The 18,020-nt window shown below is 45.5% G+C and overlaps 4 protein-coding genes across 4 annotated transcripts; 2 read left to right on the plus strand and 2 right to left on the minus strand.

Moving 5' to 3' along the window:
* Nucleotides 1-4,746: 4,746 nt before the first annotated feature.
* GCG54_00005197 (Lactam utilization protein lamB) lies at nt 4,747-5,567 on the minus strand (the record flags this gene model as incomplete). Its single annotated transcript, XM_045405226.1, has 2 exons — nt 4,747-5,442; nt 5,496-5,567. The coding sequence occupies 2 exons, from the start codon at nt 5,565-5,567 to the stop codon at nt 4,747-4,749; spliced, it is 768 nt and encodes a 255-aa protein (XP_045256609.1).
* Nucleotides 5,568-6,396: 829 nt separating this feature from the next.
* On the plus strand, nt 6,397-12,554 carry GCG54_00005198 (putative urea carboxylase; the record flags this gene model as incomplete). Its single annotated transcript, XM_045405227.1, has 10 exons — nt 6,397-6,599; nt 6,657-10,113; nt 11,122-11,154; nt 11,220-11,310; nt 11,368-11,409; nt 11,491-11,645; nt 11,695-11,732; nt 11,825-11,962; nt 12,025-12,444; nt 12,497-12,554. The coding sequence occupies 10 exons, from the start codon at nt 6,397-6,399 to the stop codon at nt 12,552-12,554; spliced, it is 4,635 nt and encodes a 1,544-aa protein (XP_045256610.1).
* A 378-nt stretch (nt 12,555-12,932) lies between these two features.
* GCG54_00005199 (uncharacterized protein) lies at nt 12,933-13,542 on the minus strand (the record flags this gene model as incomplete). Its single annotated transcript, XM_045405228.1, has 2 exons — nt 12,933-12,953; nt 13,009-13,542. The coding sequence occupies 2 exons, from the start codon at nt 13,540-13,542 to the stop codon at nt 12,933-12,935; spliced, it is 555 nt and encodes a 184-aa protein (XP_045256611.1).
* A 3,342-nt stretch (nt 13,543-16,884) lies between these two features.
* Nucleotides 16,885-17,610, plus strand: GCG54_00005200 (Splicing factor 3A subunit 2; the record flags this gene model as incomplete). Its single annotated transcript, XM_045405229.1, has 1 exon — nt 16,885-17,610. The coding sequence occupies one exon, from the start codon at nt 16,885-16,887 to the stop codon at nt 17,608-17,610; it is 726 nt and encodes a 241-aa protein (XP_045256612.1).
* Between the last annotated feature and the right edge of the window lie 410 nt (nt 17,611-18,020).

The raw sequence follows: 18,020 nt of genomic DNA on the forward strand, positions 1-18,020 counted from the left end.
ATAACTCTAGTTATTATTCTTCTTAGGTTACCTCCTCTAATAGGGAAAAGTGAGGGGAAAAATAACCTAAAATATAACTTACTAAACTACTAATTATATAAGGTACTTATATAACTATATATATTATATAATTAATATTATAGTTATAAGTTATAATAAATAGAGTATTTTTATATAAGGTTTAATACCTTAAACTTTATTAGTTTATTTTATATAGATTATTAAAGTAAGTTAAGCGTTATTATTATTCTTATATTATTATTANAAGAATATTATATATTAACACTTACTTATTTAGATTTATAATTAATACTTAAAAAGTATTATTATAAAAGTTATTAAACTACTCTATAGTATTATTAAGGCTAATACCTATTAGTAAGCTATATATAGTTATTACTATAGAGAAGTTTATAAGGGTATAGCTTAGGAGGCTAGGCTAGGGAAGGATAAGAGGGCAGTAACATAGAGGTTAATTGCTATAAACTAGGCAAGTTAGCCTTTCTAGCTACTTATGCGCGCAGCGCCCCTTTTTAGGGCCTAGCTAACTAATCTAGTTAAACCTCAGTAGAGGCTTAATAAGGGCTTAATAAGCTAATACTATAACTAAAATCTTAATTTTCTTATAATTACCCCCCCTCTAGAAGGCTTAGTCTCTAATTCTATTAATCTATAGTAAAAATAATAAAAACTCCTACTTATATGGGGATTTAAACCCTCTATAGTATCTATAATTAGTCTATTTACTTCTGAGGCTTTAGGTCTTATACTTATATATACTCAGCTTTACTAGAGGCCTCCTAAGCATTTAGTAGTCTATTATCTTCTATATAGCTTTAGGTCTTTTACTTATATACTAGTAGGCTAGCTTTATTTTTATATAGTTTTAGGTTTTATACCTATATACTATTAGCTTCACTAGAGGTATTATAAGCTCTTAGTAGTATTTAGGCTACTAGGGATAGTTTATTACCTTCTATATAGCTTTAGGTCTTTTACTTATACACTAGTAAGCTAGGCTAGCTTCTATATAGCTTTAGGTTTTTTACTTATATATTAGTAGCTTTACTTACTATCCCCTAAGTATCTAGTAGCTATATATCTTCTAATATATCTAGCTTATAACTTATCTATTAGTCTAGGATAAGGCTAGTAAAGCTATTTTTATTAACGCCTAAAAGCTATTATATCTATATAGTATTTATATAAGTATAAGCTATAGCTACTAAAAGGTTAGCTTTATATTAGTATACTTCTATAGGGTAGCTCTTCTTATAATATATTTTATACTACTTATTAGTTTAGTAATTAGGCTTATAGTAGTTACTTTTACTATACTTTAGGTAGGCGCTATTTAGTATACTAGAAGCGCTATAGTTAAAATAAAACCTCTTTAGGGCTAGTTTAGTAGTAACTTCTTATATCTATAATACTAAAAGCTTATTAGGTCTCTTATAGTAATTATATTACTTTAGGTTAGTCTCCTATAGTTACTCTATAGTAGTAGCTATAGTATATAGCTACTATATATTAAACTTCTACTATTTAAGAGCTTATTAGAGCTAAAGTAAAAGCTGAAAAAAGAATATATAGGCGTAAGTCTATAACTCTTTAAAGTTAATACTAAAGGCTTAATATATTACTAACTAGTTAGTAAAAAACTAAAGAGGTTACTAATTAGCTTCCTATTAGAGGCTATTAAGTAAGCTATATAACTAATACTCTTAGAACCTAGTATTAATATATTCTTAGCGAATAAATACTAAGAAATTAGCCTATATAAGGTCTTAAGGGCTACTATAACTATTAGGCTTAGTTACTATAAGGCTAACTTAATAGTTATACTACTATATTTATAAGGTAGTAGCTACTCTTATAAGTACCTAATAGATCTTTTAGGCCTTAGAGGTATTAAAATAGAGGGTATTATTATCTCTTATAACTATTAGCTAATTATAGATTTAGACTAGTATACTATCTTTAATAAGGATTCTATAAGTATATACTAATAAGTATTTATATTTATAAACTTAAGCTATTTTAGAAACTTTAGAAGCTAGTATAAAGGTTAGTTAATTAGAGAAAACCTTTATTAGTACGTTATTTTAGTTAGCTTAGTACTAAATAGTTATAATAAGTTTAGTAATTAAAGCTATATTAGTAGCTATAACTAGAGGGGTTTTAGACCTAAAGGCTACTTCTAAAGTAAAATTTTCACTACTTAGTACTATAAAGTTATTAATAATAGCTTAGTAAGATCTTATATTACTACTTATTCTAAAGCTAGCTACCTATAGTAGGTAGAACTTACTTAATTATAAGGGTATAGCCTAAGAAACTAAGCTAGGGAAGGATAAGAGGGTAGTAATATAGGGGTTAATTACTATAAACTAGGTAAGTTAGCCCTTCTAGCTACTTATACGTATAGTGCCCCCTTTTAGGGCCTAGCTAACTAATCTAATTAAACCTCAGTAGAGGCCTAGCGAGGGCCTAGTAAGCTAGCGCTGTAGCTAAAATCCTAATTTTCTCATAAAGTTCTCTAGATAGTTATTTTAAGCTATAATCCCTACCTTTTAGTCCTTTTAATAGTTAACCTTAATTTTGTAGTTATTAGTATATAAACTAATAACACTTTAGGCCTCACTAATATTAGTTTCTTAGTTTATAAGGATAAAGCTTTAACTAAAGCCTTATTTATAGTAAAAGTTAAATAATAACTTACTATTAACTAACTATTAATATTTAATAATAATATTATTAATATTAATAAGTTAGGTATAATTATTCTCTACTAGAAAGGCTAAAGTAAGAAACTTATCCTTATTAATACTAATACTACTCCTAATACTATTAAGAAGTAATATATTAAATAATATATATATATTATATATATTATATTAATCTACTAACTTAAGGTATACTATAATCTATTAACTATTACTTAATACTAAAACCCCTTACTTAATAATATTAAAGCCCTTAATATATAACTATAGTAGTAGATAGATTCACTAGTATAAAGATTAATATTTATACCTATTAACTTATTAACTACTAAACTTTTTATCTTTATTAATAGCTTATTTACTAATAATACTAACCTAATATTATAGCTTAGTTTTACTATTATTCTTACTAATAAGACCTCTTCTAATAAGAATAAGTTTATAATTAATAGTAATATTATCTACTTTAGTTTAATAAAAAATAAGTAAGTTACTTAAAATATACTAGTTTCTAAGGTCTATAGTATAGTTACTAGTATTAATATAACTTATACTATCTCTATAACCCTCTAAATAATTACTAAATAGCTTAATATATTTTTAATACCTACTATTATCTATACTAACTTATACTTACTATATAAATACCTTATTAAGCTAAGTATTATAAAAGAGAAGTATTTAATAATTAATATTATAGCTTTATAGTAGTTATATAAGTACTATAAATTATACGAAATATAATAAATTAATAGTAATAATAACCTTACTAATACTTTTACTAAAGCGAAGCCTAACTAATACCTTATATATTTCCTTAATATAAACTTAGTAATAATATAGATAGAGGGATAGGTTATATAAGCCTAAGTAGTACTAATTATTAGTACTAGCCTAAGGTAGGATTAAGTAATAGTTATAGAGTAACTATTATAGTAAGGGTTATAAGTAATTATTAGGTAATTACTACTTCTCACGTTGCATATTATTTAATGCCTTCTTTTTAAATTATACTATAGTTACTATTAACTATATTAATACTAGTAAAAAGAGAAAATTACTAATATTAGTAACACTAGCCCTAATATAGCGTTAATTAAGCTAGACGCGCGTTATATAATTAGCAATTATATAAAGCGCTACCCTCTGCAATTAACGCTATAATTATAGCTACTACCTCTAATATAATTAACCTTATATATATCACCACTAACGTAGTTAATATAATATAATATTTACTACCTATAGTAACCCTTACTAGCTAGCTAGTCCTATAAGACTAATATTATTACTATCTATTACTACTACCTTAAGAGTAATAATAGCCTCCTTATAATTACTTAAAATAACTAAGATAAAGTATATAGATTTTTACGTATATAACTTAGTCCCTTAGTATAAAACTTAATAGTATATTAAATATACTACTACTTTCTACTAATATACCTTAATAAGATAATATATTTTTAAGCTAAAGTATAGAGATATTTTAAATAAATTAAAATAAAATTTAAGATAAATAAGCTATATAATATTAATTAAATTAAGTATTTTATATTATTAAAGTATAGTACCCTATTAAAGGAACTTAAGGATATATATATAATCACTATAACGTAGTAGTAGTTAATAGAGTAGTTAGATATATAGGGGGTAGTTAGAGTAGGGGGGTCCTCTTATATATCCCTAGTTATATAAGTATTCACAAAAGAATTCTTCACAAAACGCACTAAATTCTTGTATCTTTATTAAAGCTGCTTTGGCTATAATAACTGGTCTGACTCTGAAACCATAGATAGGACACAAACTAATTGAATGATTACCGCCTCGGTCTATTTCCAGTCTCTGAGGTCCTAGTCAGACGTTATCTTAGCTTTGAAATGAGTCTTCCATTGTTCCGACCTCTTCAGTCAAAGCTTTCCTTTTCAACTCACATCGTCTTGCTGCTTATCACGTACCAAGGAACTAACCATCACCGAGCATGAATATCCAATACCGATTTGACTTCTTGCTTATTCGCTCAACTAAACACCTCCTTGTTTGCCTCGTCCACAGCTCTGCGCACCCCCTTGACATTATCCATTACAGTCGGCATATCCGAATGGATGCAAATACTAAAAGCCTTGCCCTTGAAACCGAAACTAAACTTGGTCCCCTCCGAGTCCGCCCCTAAATCCGTCACCATCGCTCTCTTCGCCCTCTCATAGCACCTCTCCGGCGTCGCCGGCTGTGACTTCGCCACGGGCAACAATGCCCCCTCCGGTGAGTAGTCAATATCAACATATACTTCCCCCTGGAACTCGACCCCGAGCTCCGCGCACATCTCCGCCTGCGCCGCGTTCCACGCGCCGTACACGGGTACTTTAAAGGTAGCGCATGCCTCGAGCACAGCACGCATGATAGCCAGATCGCGCTGCATGTAGAAGAAGAGCTCGCCATGCGGCTTGATGTGCGCAAGCGGCACGCCCTGCGCGTCGAGCATCGCCTTGAGGGCGCCGACTTGGTAGAGCACCATGCAGTACATGTCCTTGGGGTCGATTTCCATCTTGCGACGGCCGAAGCCGAGGAGGTCGGCGAGGCCTGGGTGCGCGCCGGCCTTGACGCCGTGTTGCTTGCAAAGGGAAATGGTCTTGTGCATGATGGATGGGTCGCCGGCGTGGAAGCCGCATGCGATGTTAGCGGCGTCGATGTAGGGCATCAGCTCCTCGTCGGGGCCCTTTCATGGAGGTGAGTGAGGGATTGTGTCAGCAAAAGGGAAGGATTTCTTACCATCTTCCAACGGCCGAAGCCTTCGCCCATGTCGGCGTTGATCTCAAACTTTGAGGCTAAGCCTGACGCCATTTTGACTCTGAAAGAGAATGTATTTGATGATAGTGGTATGGATGATGGTTGAGGCTGTCTCTCCTAGTTTTGTGGAATCACCTTCCGCGGGAAATTCGGATCGTGGTCCACCGATGATCTCGGAAAGTGATGGTGTTGAAACTTGCGTTGGGGTAGGACGTTGCCGATCGACTTTGGGGTAAGTATCTCCAATCAAGGCGTCCCACTTGGGGTAGACGATACCGCAGAGAGGGGCCGTTCCGCTGCGCCGAGCCACTGATAGTGCACCCGGGGCCTAGAGTCTGGGGTTCCAGTGGCAGTGTCTATCAATTCCCTTGGACGTTCCTTTGCTATGATTCGTACGAAGTAGAGATGGTGATCCGATGTTGACGACAGATGCGGGGTTCTTATCTTGATAACCAGTGAGGGGGTCTCTCCGTCGATAACAACGGTGTTGAGTGAGCACTTGTTCTTCAGGGACGCTTTGATTTGGACCGTTTTCTTACCGAAAGTGTTACTAGTTAATTTTAAGCTCCGAATATCCGGGTCACAAGGCCCAGAGAACACCTAGATGCAGGGACAAGATAAGAGTATGGGGTAACAACCCCCATCCATCAATCTCCCTATGCCACACAGTACGACGGGGAGCAGTCTGATAATGTTTATGCTTGAGAACTTGGTAGCGTGATTGTTCCTACTTATCCGAACTTTGAGGGTTCTCTTGAAGTGTGGGGTAAGGATTGTTGATCACCCCGACTACATAACTTGCCTGAAACTCCCGGCATCTCGGGGATTTGCATCGTGATCGCTATTGGTATTTTTTTCCATTTCCCCTCGCTCAGATATCGCCATGACTAGCTCATTAAAAGCCATCAAGAAGGTATTGGTCGCCAATCGTGGCGAAATCGCGGTTCGATGCATCAAAGCATGCAGAGAACTCGGCGTCAAAACGGTGGCTATTTACACTGATGCCGATGCATCATCCTTACATATTGTGTCGGCAGATGAAGCTGTGTTGTTGCCTGGCAGTGACCGTACTGCATACACCGATGGGTAAATCCAGCTCACTTCCAACACTATGTGGCCACTCCTCTGATGGTGAGACTGTAGAGATGCGATCATCAACATCGCCAGAACCCACAACGCAGACGCCATCATCCCAGGCTATGGCTTCCTCAGCGAAAACGCAGACTTCGCCGCCGCTGCTGAAGCAGCCGGCATCATCTTCGTTGGCCCTTCGGTAACATCAATCAGGGCTATGGGCCTTAAGCACGAGGCCAGGGAAATCGCCCACCAAGCTGGCGTCCCTACGGTCCCAGGCACGACTCTCCTTTCTTCAGCAGCCGAAGCCCGCGAGAACGCCACACGCCTCAGGTTTCCCGTCATGCTCAAGGCCACCGGTGGCGGCGGCGGCATGGGTCTGCAGATCTGCCAGGATGAAGCGGAGGTAGAGAAGGCGTTCGAAACGGTCGTCAGCCGAGCGGGCACTTTGTTCAAGAACAGCGGTGTGTTTCTTGAGAAATACTATCCACGCTCACGCCACATTGAGGTGCAGGTCGCTGGAAATAGCGAAGCGGTCGTGTCCTTCGGCGAAAGGGAATGTTCCCTCCAACGGCGCCACCAAAAGGTCATCGAGGAGTGTCCGAGTCCGTTTGTCGATGCGACGCTGCGCAGGAAGCTCTGCCAGTCAGCCATAGACTACGCGTCGCAGTTGAACTACAAGAGTGTCGGCACCGTAGAGTTTCTGGTGGATGATGAGACGGCAGAGTACTTCTTCCTGGAGATGAACACTAGACTGCAAGTCGAACACGGCATCACGGAGCTGTGTTACGGGGTTGACCTCGTGCATTTGATGCTTCGACAGGCGGACTGCGAAAAGGCAGGGCTAGGCGGCATCCCAACGGCAGAATTGAGGTCGCTTGGGCGAGAGCAGCCCCTGGGCAGCGCGATCGAGGTTCGTGTGTATGCGGAAGACGCGCTCAACGACTTTGCCCCGCGACCTGGGCTTTTGCAGAGTGTGCGATGGCCTGAAAGTGAGGGCGATGAGGGGGTTCGTGTTGATACGTGGGTCAAGGGCGGTCAGCGCATCACGCCGTATTACGATCCGTTGGTCGGGAAGATTATGGTCCACGACGACCAGGGTAGAGAGCAGGCACGACAGAAAATGATTCGAGTGCTGAAGGGAACAACTCTTCAGGGCACGCAGACGAACCTCCAATACCTCACCAAGGTCCTCCAGTCGGAGGCATTCATTCAGGGGAACACACTGACCACCTTCTTGAACGACTTCGTCTTCGAAGCATGCGCAATTCAAGTCCTAGAACCCGGCATGATGACAATCATCCAAGATTACCCTGGACGCGTGTCCGTCCGGCATGGCGTCCCGAGGAGCGGGCCCATGGATACCCTTAGCAGCCAGATCGCCAACGTGCTGGTCAAGAATGAGCCAGGGACAGAGTTGTTGGAGGTTACTTTGACAGGCCCGACGCTGCGCTTCTACGTCGATGCTGTCGTGGCGGTATGTGGCGGTTCTGTTCCTGTGACGGTGGACGATATGGATCAGCCCATGTGGTCTAGATTCGTCGTTCGTCGTGGCCAGGTCCTAAAGCTCGGCCAGCTGGGTGGAAGCGGTTTCAGAGCATACATTGCCATCAAAGGAGGTTTTCCCGGGATTCCTTTGTTTCTCGGGTCGAAGTCTACGGCTCCAGAACTTGGCTACGGCGGGTTGGAAGGCCGCAAACTGCAGATGCATGACGTGTTGGATCTGGCGGAGCAGTCGGCTCAGTGGGCCGCCGAGGCAACATTATTTCAACTTCCAAGCGAAGCTGTTCCCAACCTCGATATTAGGCAGGTGTGGTGTATGGAAGGACCGTACGGTGACAACGACATCCTCACACCCGCTGGACGAGCTGCGTTGTATGAGGCTGTCTGGAAAGTGAATCACAACAGCGGTCGCAGTGGTGTTCGACTAGCAGGACCGCAACTTGAATGGGCGCGCTCGTCCGGAGGTGGAGGAGGATCTCATCCATCCAACGTCTTTGACTATGGATATCCTGTTGGCGGAGTCAATTGGACTGGCGACTTCCCTGTCATTTTCTCAGTCGACAGCCCCGATGCTGGAGGTTTTGCCTGTCCGTTGACCATCTGCTCGGCGGACTTTTGGAAGCTTGGACAGCTGAAGCCTGGGGATGAGATTCGGTTCACACCGACCACATTTGAGTCTGCCATGGCCATGCTGAAGTATCAGGACGAGTATGTTGCTTCCGTGGCTACTTGTTCCTATGTGAGTCAAGTCACAGCACCAATCCCGCCTCGGTATGTGGAAGGATATAGCCAAGCTTCTTCAGGGTCGCCAACACTACGAGAAACTCCTGCGACAGACTCTGATCCTAAAACAACCTACCGACAAGGAGGCGACTCTTCTATTATCGTGGAGTTCGGGACTCAGGTCGCCGACTTGCGCAATACCATCTGCGTCAGACTATTGGCCAAGCAACTTGAGGAACGCCAGTTGGATGGCGTAAGCTGGACTCCGAGCATCGCAACTCTGACCGTCCATTCCAACCCCAAGAAGATACCACAAACCGAATTGCTAAATATTCTGTCGGAGCTGCCGTGCGGACTCAGCCAGTCGAGCAATCAGATGCCAGTGCGAGAGATCCAACTACCCATCTGCCTCGACCACTCAGCCATTGCGGAGGCTGTCCAGCGTTACATGTACAACATCAGAAAAGAAGCCTCTTACCTGCCGGATAACGTGGAGTACATTCGGGAAAACAACGCGCTTTCTTCCCGGCAAGCCGTTTTCGACGCGTTTCTGAACACTCCCTGGCTCACAGTAGCCGTTGGCTTCTACGTCGGCACCCCATTCCTCTTCCCCCTTGATCCCAAGTACGTGTACGTGGGACAAAAGTACAACCCCAGCCGTGTCTTCACTCCAAGCGGGTCAGTCGGTCTAGGCGGTTCTCTTATCGCCATCTATCCCGTCGCGGCGCCGGGAGGTTACCAGCTTATTGGGCGCACCATCGGCTGCTGGGATGAGACAGGTAACCGGCCCTGTTTCGAGCCTTCCAAGCCCTGGCTGTTCCGTCATTTTGATCTGGTCAGGTTTGTGGAGGTTGGGGAGGAAGAATACGACAAGCTGAAGCACGACTATGATATCGGGCAGTACGAGTTTACCATCAGTGAGACTACGATCAACATGGACCATTTCATCGCCAAGTTCGACGCTGCAAATCAGGATCCAGCTCATTTGGAGTGGACAAAGCGGCAGTCTGAAGCCAGCCAAGAACTTGCTCGGCGGGAGACGGAACTCTTTGACGAGTGGCATGCGGCTACGACAGCTTCGACCAACGGGGCTGCGGCGGCTGGTGGGGAGCTGGAGGAGCATTCGGGTTCGAACGTTCTTCGGATCAAGTCTCCTGTAAGCGCGAGTGTTTGGAAAGTGGAAGTTGGAGTGGGCGATGTATTGAAGAGCGGACAGACAGTAGCTGTGTTGGAGGCGATGAAGATGGAGATCAAGGTTATCTGCGGGAAGGATGAAGATGGAATGGTTGTGAAGAGCATCGTGAGTCCGGCGGGCACGATTGTCAACCCTGGGACTGTAATAATGGCCGGTTTAGCAACTTAATCTTCGTCGGACGATTTCTTAGCCAGACTGGCCAGCGTTCCGCCAAGCTTGAAGCCGGTTTTTCAAGCTACACCCCTAGCGCCACGGCTATTCCCGGGTTTTATGGCACGCTGTTTCGTACAACTCAATTCACGAACCAGTATTACGTGTTGCATTCTCGTTTTGAACCATGGCTGAGATGATCTGCAGTCTACGCATTCGCGACCTAGACAAAACACGAAAACTGTCGTTGTCACAGATCAGATGGGTAATGCGGTGCTACCAGACTTTGTGATATCGGTGCGCCTCGATAAAGTTGGATTTAGAAAGAACAACTCACAAGATTTCTCGAACAAAACCCACAAGCTGTTTAGCCACGTGGTCTCGATTGGCTTGAAGTCTCCGAGTCCGATCTGGATACTCTGTACGGAGTCGGTTCTGGTTCTGGGCTTGCAGTTTTAGGTAACTTCGTCAGAAATCACAAACAACAGACCCAGTGTTTTATTAAGCGTCGGTCTCTGATACGCGTGTTGGTTCTTCACTCAGAGATGGCCCCCAACCTGCCTCTTTCAAACCCGTGCCGCGCAGCTGCATGCTCTTATCGGACCAGAAGAGGGGTAACAAGAACGGGCGGGCTCCAACGGGGAAAGAGATAAAATACAGGATTCCACCTGATGTGACCTCGCACTTGTTTCTTCCGATGCGTGACACAACTTCACATTGTAACTTGCAAGTATGAGCGCTCCTGACAATGTGACGCCTGGAGGGGAAACGGCTGCGCCAGACCCAGTTCAAGCCCACAATCCTGCCGATCTCGTTTCCGAAGAAGTTGTGACGCCTGGAGGGGAAGCAGCTGCACCGGGCCCGGTCCAAGCCCACAATCCTGCCGATCTCGTACCCGAAGAGGCAAGAATTCCTAGACATGGCAGACTTCGGTACTTCTTGATAGCTAATGAATATCTCTAGGTTACCGATGACAACGCGTCTGAAATTGGAACAGTGAGTGACGGATATGCCTTGAAACATGTGGGAGTTTCTTCGGGGGTTAACGCCAAGACGTCAAGAGCGTCGCGTCATCAACAGCAAGCGTGACAAGTTCAGTTCTTAGCTATCGAGAGGAGAATGGACGCAAGTATCACGGATACAAGGACGGCAGTGAGACGATCTGATATTTCAAGCTGGTCGGACTTCGCAGTTGACTAATGTGGGTAGAATATACCGCCCCTAACGATGAGCAAGAACAAGATCGACTGGGTAGGAGACGCTCTTCCTTTGATAAGACCTCCTAGTAGGGGTTCAATGTGGCGGATGGATAATGCTAATACTTGGCAACAGACTTGCAACATAACTTGTTCCTCTTGACGTTTGACAACGCGCTGGGACTCGCTCCTCCAAACCAGCCCAACTCAAAAGTCCAGCGTGTTCTTGACGTTGGAACTGGCACGGGAATCTGGGCAATCGACTTTGGCGAAGATCATGAACAAGCTGAGGTGCTTCTTTCGCCACGACAACGCGACATGAAATGCTGATCTCAATCAGGTTCTCGGTATCGATCTTTCCCATTCGATGCCCGAGTTGTAAGTAAAGATTGGTTCACAGAAGATCTCATATGTCAACGATTTTCTTTCGTTTATTCCTCAGAATGATCAAACTCGCTAATAAGACAAAGTGTGCCACCGAACGTCAGGTTTGAGATCGACGACCTGGATGAGGAGTGGACGTACTCGCAGCCGTTCGACTACATTCACACCCGTGGTATGAACTCTTGTATTGCGGATTGGAAGGTCTTCCTTACGAAGGTTTTTGAGTACGTTCTTTTGATCTCCTTTTTTGTGTTTGTTATGAGCAAAGACTGATATTGCTTGACAGCAACCTGACACCTGGTGGATATTTTGAATTGCAGGAACTCGAAGTATTTCCTCGTTCAGACGACGGCACTCTAACTCCAGAATGCCAACTTTCACAATGTATGAAATACGTGCACGAAGCGTTCGAAATATTCGGACGTTCGTTCCAGGAAATCCCAGACCTTGTCAAAGTCATGGAGGACGTCGGCTTCGTCGACGTCAAGATGAGCTTGTTCAAATGGCCATCGAACACGTGGCCGAAAGACCCCAAGTACAAAGAACTAGGTGATTGGAACAACGAAAACATCAACAATGGTTTTGTGGCTATCACAATGGCGCCGTTTACCAGGGCTCTCGGGTGGACGAAGGAGGAGGTACACGTCTTCCTGCCTGGCGTCCGCAAAGATTTGAACGACAAGTCCATCCATGCATACTGGCCCGTGTGAGTACATTCATCACGCTCGAAATCTCTAAAGGAACTAACAAGCCTCAAGTTATGTTGTGTACGGAATGAAGCCGATGGAGAAGAAGACTGAGACTGCGGAGGCATAGGATTCAGATCTTAGTATGAGAGCCAGCGTTTGATGATTGTTTACAGGATTTCAATGGCTTTTTCAGTTACTCAAATTCGAGATGTCATCATCTTCCGGCATGAACCAACCCTTCAAGCAGTAGAATTCTCTATCCATACTCAACGTAAAATTGCTATATCATGTCACGAACTCTGTTGTCTCCATGGGTTCACCGACGCTCGCCTCTGCCCGAGCTCCACGGTCCTCTAATAACGATAACTTGAGTGGAAGGGAAGTCGCACGGCGACGAATCCACAATAATAACACGTTTATTGTAAATAAAGGTAGCTATCCAGTTTGAAAAGGCTACAGTACCCAGTTGCCATTCACATCTTCTTTGAGAAGCGTTCCTGCTGGATTAGTTGAAGTTCTTCTTGGCCTGTTGCAAGTCATTAGCCTCCGTCACTCAACCTTCTATGGTTCGGGTAACTCACCTCCTTGAGATTATCCTGGTTGGTCTTCTTTCCCTTCTTGAAGGTCTTGTCGAGCTTGTCCAGCGCGGGTCCATCCTTCTTCGGGTTGCCAGTCAGCCCGTTGACGGTCTTCTTCGCGCCCTTCTGCGCGTTCTCAACCTTGCCGAGTCCCTTGGTCAGAGCGGGGTCCTTGTTGCCGGCGATCTTCTGGTTCTTCTGGCGGTCCTTGGTGGCCTCGTCGAGGGCGCTCTTGATACCCTTCTCGTCCTTCTTCAAGCCCTTGGCATCGTTCTTCTTGACATCATTCTGAGCCTTTTCGGTGGCCTTGATTTCCTTCTTGCCGGCGTTGATGTTGTCGTTGATGCCCTTGACGAGCTTCTTCTTATCAGAGGACTCCTTGGCAGTAGCTGGCTTAGCAGCGGGTTTGGCAGCTGGTTTGGCAGCGGGCTTAGCGGCAGGGGCCTTGGTCGTAGCCTTGTTGTTCGCCGGGCTTGCCATGGGTACGGCGAGGGTGAGGCCAAGGAGGAAGAAGAGGAAAGCGAATGAGAAGCGCATTTTGGCGGTGGGTGAGCTTGTGTGTAGATAACGATAGTGTTAAAAGTAGATTAAGTGAGAGTGTGTCCGAATCCAGTCGGATAAGAGAATGTATTAGTAGAGAAAGTAGAGAAAGAAGGCTTGTCAGATGATGGTGTGATGGAGATGGGAAAGAAGCGATACTGTCGAGGTGACCCTATTGCATTTATACCTGACATTTCAGCTGCAACTATACGCAAACTTCACAAAACTGCCGGTGAAATGTGCAACTTCACGATGTCGCCGACGGTGCAGAGTGAGAAGGTTTCGTAATCGAACTCTGTTTATCTTTTGGGGATGCCATGATGCGAACATGTCGTGTGAAGGACAACACGAGCCAACTCGGGGCACGCGGTCAACGGCGTCACGCCATCCAAACCGGCGTAGGTATGGCTAGCCGAGTCATCTTGCTCACAGATCGACTCGTCCCGGATTTCTGGATATTCAGCGAACTTAGTGGGGTGGCCCTTGCGGATGATTTCCTCCCATTATCAGATGAGGAAACTTTGCTGAGCAGCATAGCCAAAGAGACTTCAGACGATGGACACTCAGTTGTTTTAGGATGAAACTGGAAGGCCTTGTTCATTGGTGGTTAACATGCATATCTGGTTTAAGGCTCAGAACAAGGCGGTTTGCTTCAAGCATGATTCGTGGGGTAAAATTGTTCTCAGTCTGTCAAGTCGGGCTGCCGATGGGTCCCGAAATGCCCGAGGATGTCGGAACGGGTCGCCGCTCACTTGGGCGTCCATATGAAGAGAACATGGGGAAATAGGAGAAGCATAAGGATAGACTTAGAATCGGTAGCGCGCGCGCACCCGACGGGATGCGAACCCAACCATGCTATCCCTGCCAGGGTGATCTCCTCACGCAAGACGGACGGATTCGCCTTGGCACGGTGATCTTAGAACTTCAATCTTGGCTTGAAAAGCTTGTCAAGTCTTGGGGGTTCATCTGTCACATCCTGGGCATCTGATCTCTGGTACCGGGCGTCTGGTGCCTCAGACGAGCATCACCTATCCCCTTTCGACGAGCTCTCACAACGTGTAAACTTTAGCCGGATGTATCGTGTAGGAGAAATTTTGCCGGTTGGTCCCTTTTACTCGCCAACTGTTGCGTGGTCTCTCGCCATCTACGAAGCCGTGTGCTGCTCACTCTATCATGGACTCTGTTTGAACGAAGTGTTCAAAATTCAAAAGCAGCATCAATTCAGATAATAGCCTAATTCATGGTGACAGAAACTTCCAACTCGTTTTCAAATAGTCTGCCATCATCTAATCCATCATCAGCAAGCTTTCCCTTTTCCTGAACTCATTCAACTTGTGATGAACGCGCGTCTTTTGGAAGCTCATCAGAGACAGAACTCAATAAAAGAGGGTGTTGAGATTCTCCCGCCACCATCTTTCGAGTCAAGTGTAGACGGCATCAGTTCCCTCCCAAGAGCCCGCGCGGGCGCCACCTACAATCACCGGACTCTACACAGCATCGGTCTTCACGAATGCGAAGGCCATCACGTTTCCTGTCCATTTTGCCGCTCTTCCCGCATGCCTCGGATACCTCCGAGTGTCTCTCAAGACAGGGAATCTCGGGCATGAGACTGGGTGACCTGTGCTGCTCATGAGACGCGGTGGGAAGCTTGTTTAAAGTTTTCAACGGGCCGGGGTAGGACCAGCGGACTTCGCTTGTGGGGATTTTGTGAGGTTTCCCTTCTTGGATGGGAAGAAGCTTTTCGCTTGACGTGGCTTTGCTTGGTCGCCTTTGCCGTGGGAGCACACTTCGCCATGCGATGACACGACCCAAGCTACGGCTGTCAGTCATACGACCACTTTACGTTTCTTTACAAGATCGTCAATACAATGAATGGTCATTGACTCTGTAGATGACATGTCTCGACGGAGAGCAGATCTTAAGACAGTGGAGAGGAAGAAGCAGGCACGTTGCAAAGTGGTGAAATGAGTCAGCCTTGGGGGAGTCACATGTCTTGGGTTACGCAGTTCGGGCAAACATAAGCGCTGAAAAGGGGAGAGTACAATACACATAGCCAGCAGGTACAAAAGAAAAAGCCTCAGCTCGCCATCTAACCAGATAAAACCCATGAACGTGAGTTGTTGTACACGCTTGTCACCAATATTACCTGAGCCTTCCGAGAGGAAAAGGCCGATCTGGTAAAACTACGCTGAACCAGCCGACGTCCTCTTTATTGATCTCCACATCAAACCACAGGAGTTCCTGTGAGCCTTTTCTTCCGAATTCCTAGCATTTTGATGCAACGTATCACCTGGTCTCTTCTTGTAGACAACAGATCTGAAGGCCCCTCATTTCCACTCTACGAGCCACCTCAAGTCAAAAGATCAAAGGTTCTCCGTCTCTCTCTTTCACTCACACTTGCTGTATTAGTCCGGCAGTATGCTGGAAAAGAAAGAAGCTCTGTCTCTTAAATATATAGAAATTGAGGTTGAAAACTATTATTGTCGTGAATTTTGGCACGGCCTCAAGCACCCAGGAATGCAAACAGGCGTGGGTGATAGGGAGAGAATCGCCGAATCGATATTTTCACTCATGTTAGCCTCAGAAGGCGTGAAAGCGCAAGAAGGGTATTAAATCTCAGAACACAACGCATGCATGCATGCATGTAGTCGTTCTTGCCGACGTCGTCGCTATTGCGCCCCCAACCTCTAGAGTGGAGAGTGGAGTCAACCAACTCACACGTAACACATATTTACTCTGGTCGTCAAAAGGATAATTGAGTACATTTTGCACCACTGACTAGTTCCCCATGAGCCTTGATAAAAAGAAAACACGAGAGTAAAAATGGAAAAAGCAAAAGAAAATGAGGACGGCCCGACTCGAACGGGCAGCCTTCTGGACTGGAATCAGATGCGCTACCATTGCGCCACGCCCTCGATTGTTGAGGTCATCACAAGCGCAATCAAAATAAGTAGCCGTGGGCTGAGCGGGCTTGCTGTGGTAGCCTGCACGTAGCCGTGGTCGACAATGAAGTTGATCGAGAAGGAGCGGTCCAAGTGGTTTATATCGACAAGCCCGAGCCAGTACCTTCCCCACAGAATCCCGAAGGTAGGTCCACTGAATTGGCTCGGCCGGACAATCGTACCCCCGAACCGCGTCTTCACCTCGGTGAGCCAACGCCATTTCGCGACCTACCAAGCTCGCATTTTCGCAGATGTAACTAGCCTTCAACCTCCGACTCCATCATTTCCACTCCCCGTCAAATCCTCAACCACCCAAACACCCGACGACAACCACCACGAGCGACACCCACAAGAAACAAAGAAGACAAGAAGGAGAAACAAGAAGGAAAAAACAAAAATGGACTACCAAAACCGCGCCGGCTCCAAATTCGGCGGCGGCGGCGTGGCCTCCCACTCCGCCACCAACGCCGACCGCCGCGAGCGCCTGCGCAAGCTCGCCCTCGAGACAATCGACCTCGACAAGGACCCCTACTTCTTCAAGAACCACGTCGGCTCCTTCGAGTGCCGCCTCTGCCTCACCGTCCACCAGAACGACGGCTCCTACCTCGCCCACACCCAGGGCAAGAAGCACCAGACCAACCTCGCCCGCCGCGCCGCCCGCGAGCAGAAGGAAGGCAAGCAAAACATCGACCCGGCCACCGGTCTCCCCGTCGGCGTCGTCGGCGCCGGCTTCGGAGCTCTCGCCCGCAAGAACGTCATCAAGATCGGCCGCCCGGGCTACAAGATCACAAAGGTCCGCGACCCCGTCAGCAGGCAGCAGGGCCTGCTGTTCCAGCTGCAGTACCCGGACATCAGCCCGGACGTCGAGCCCAAGTGGCAGGTCATGAACGCCTTCACGCAGCGCGTCGAGGAGCCCGACAAGAACTTCCAGTACCTGCTCGTCGCGGCCGAGCCGTATGAGACGTGCGCGTTCAAGATCCCCGCGCGCGAGCTCGACAAGCGCGAGGACAAGCAGTTCAGCTTCTGGGACCCCGACGCCAAGGAGTACTGGCTGCAGGTCATGTTCATGTCCGAGAGAGAGGAGAGGTATGTCGCCGCGCCGGGTCTGAGCTCGCGCAGGTGAGGGGGACGGGCGGCGGATTGTATGGGTGCTTACGATGGCATCTGGCATCACGAGACGGCTGCCTGTAGGAGAATGGCAGACCTGGTGTTATACATAATGAGATAGGCCCGACGCGTTTGTCCCGCAGACACAGGCGACGTCGGGACATGCATAGGGATTTGGCGTTTGGCGCAGGATATGGAAATGTAAGCTCTTCCACATGGTGGGATGCGAGAAAGAAGCTGACTCAAAAAGTTGCACATCACTATACCAGAATAGTTGGCTTTGTTTCAAATGCATTATCTTGACTGCATTCTATCGCCCAACTGCTGACAGTCATCCTCGTTTCTCCTGAATTTCGCTCCTGCATCCATGACATGTAGATCCGGTATCACTAGATCTTTCTCTGTCTTCCACCTCCTTCTCTCCAC

The sequence above is a fragment of the Colletotrichum gloeosporioides genome (assembly GCF_011800055.1).
Source record: "Colletotrichum gloeosporioides strain Lc1 chromosome Unknown consensus_116, whole genome shotgun sequence".
NCBI lineage: Eukaryota > Fungi > Ascomycota > Sordariomycetes > Glomerellales > Glomerellaceae > Colletotrichum > Colletotrichum gloeosporioides.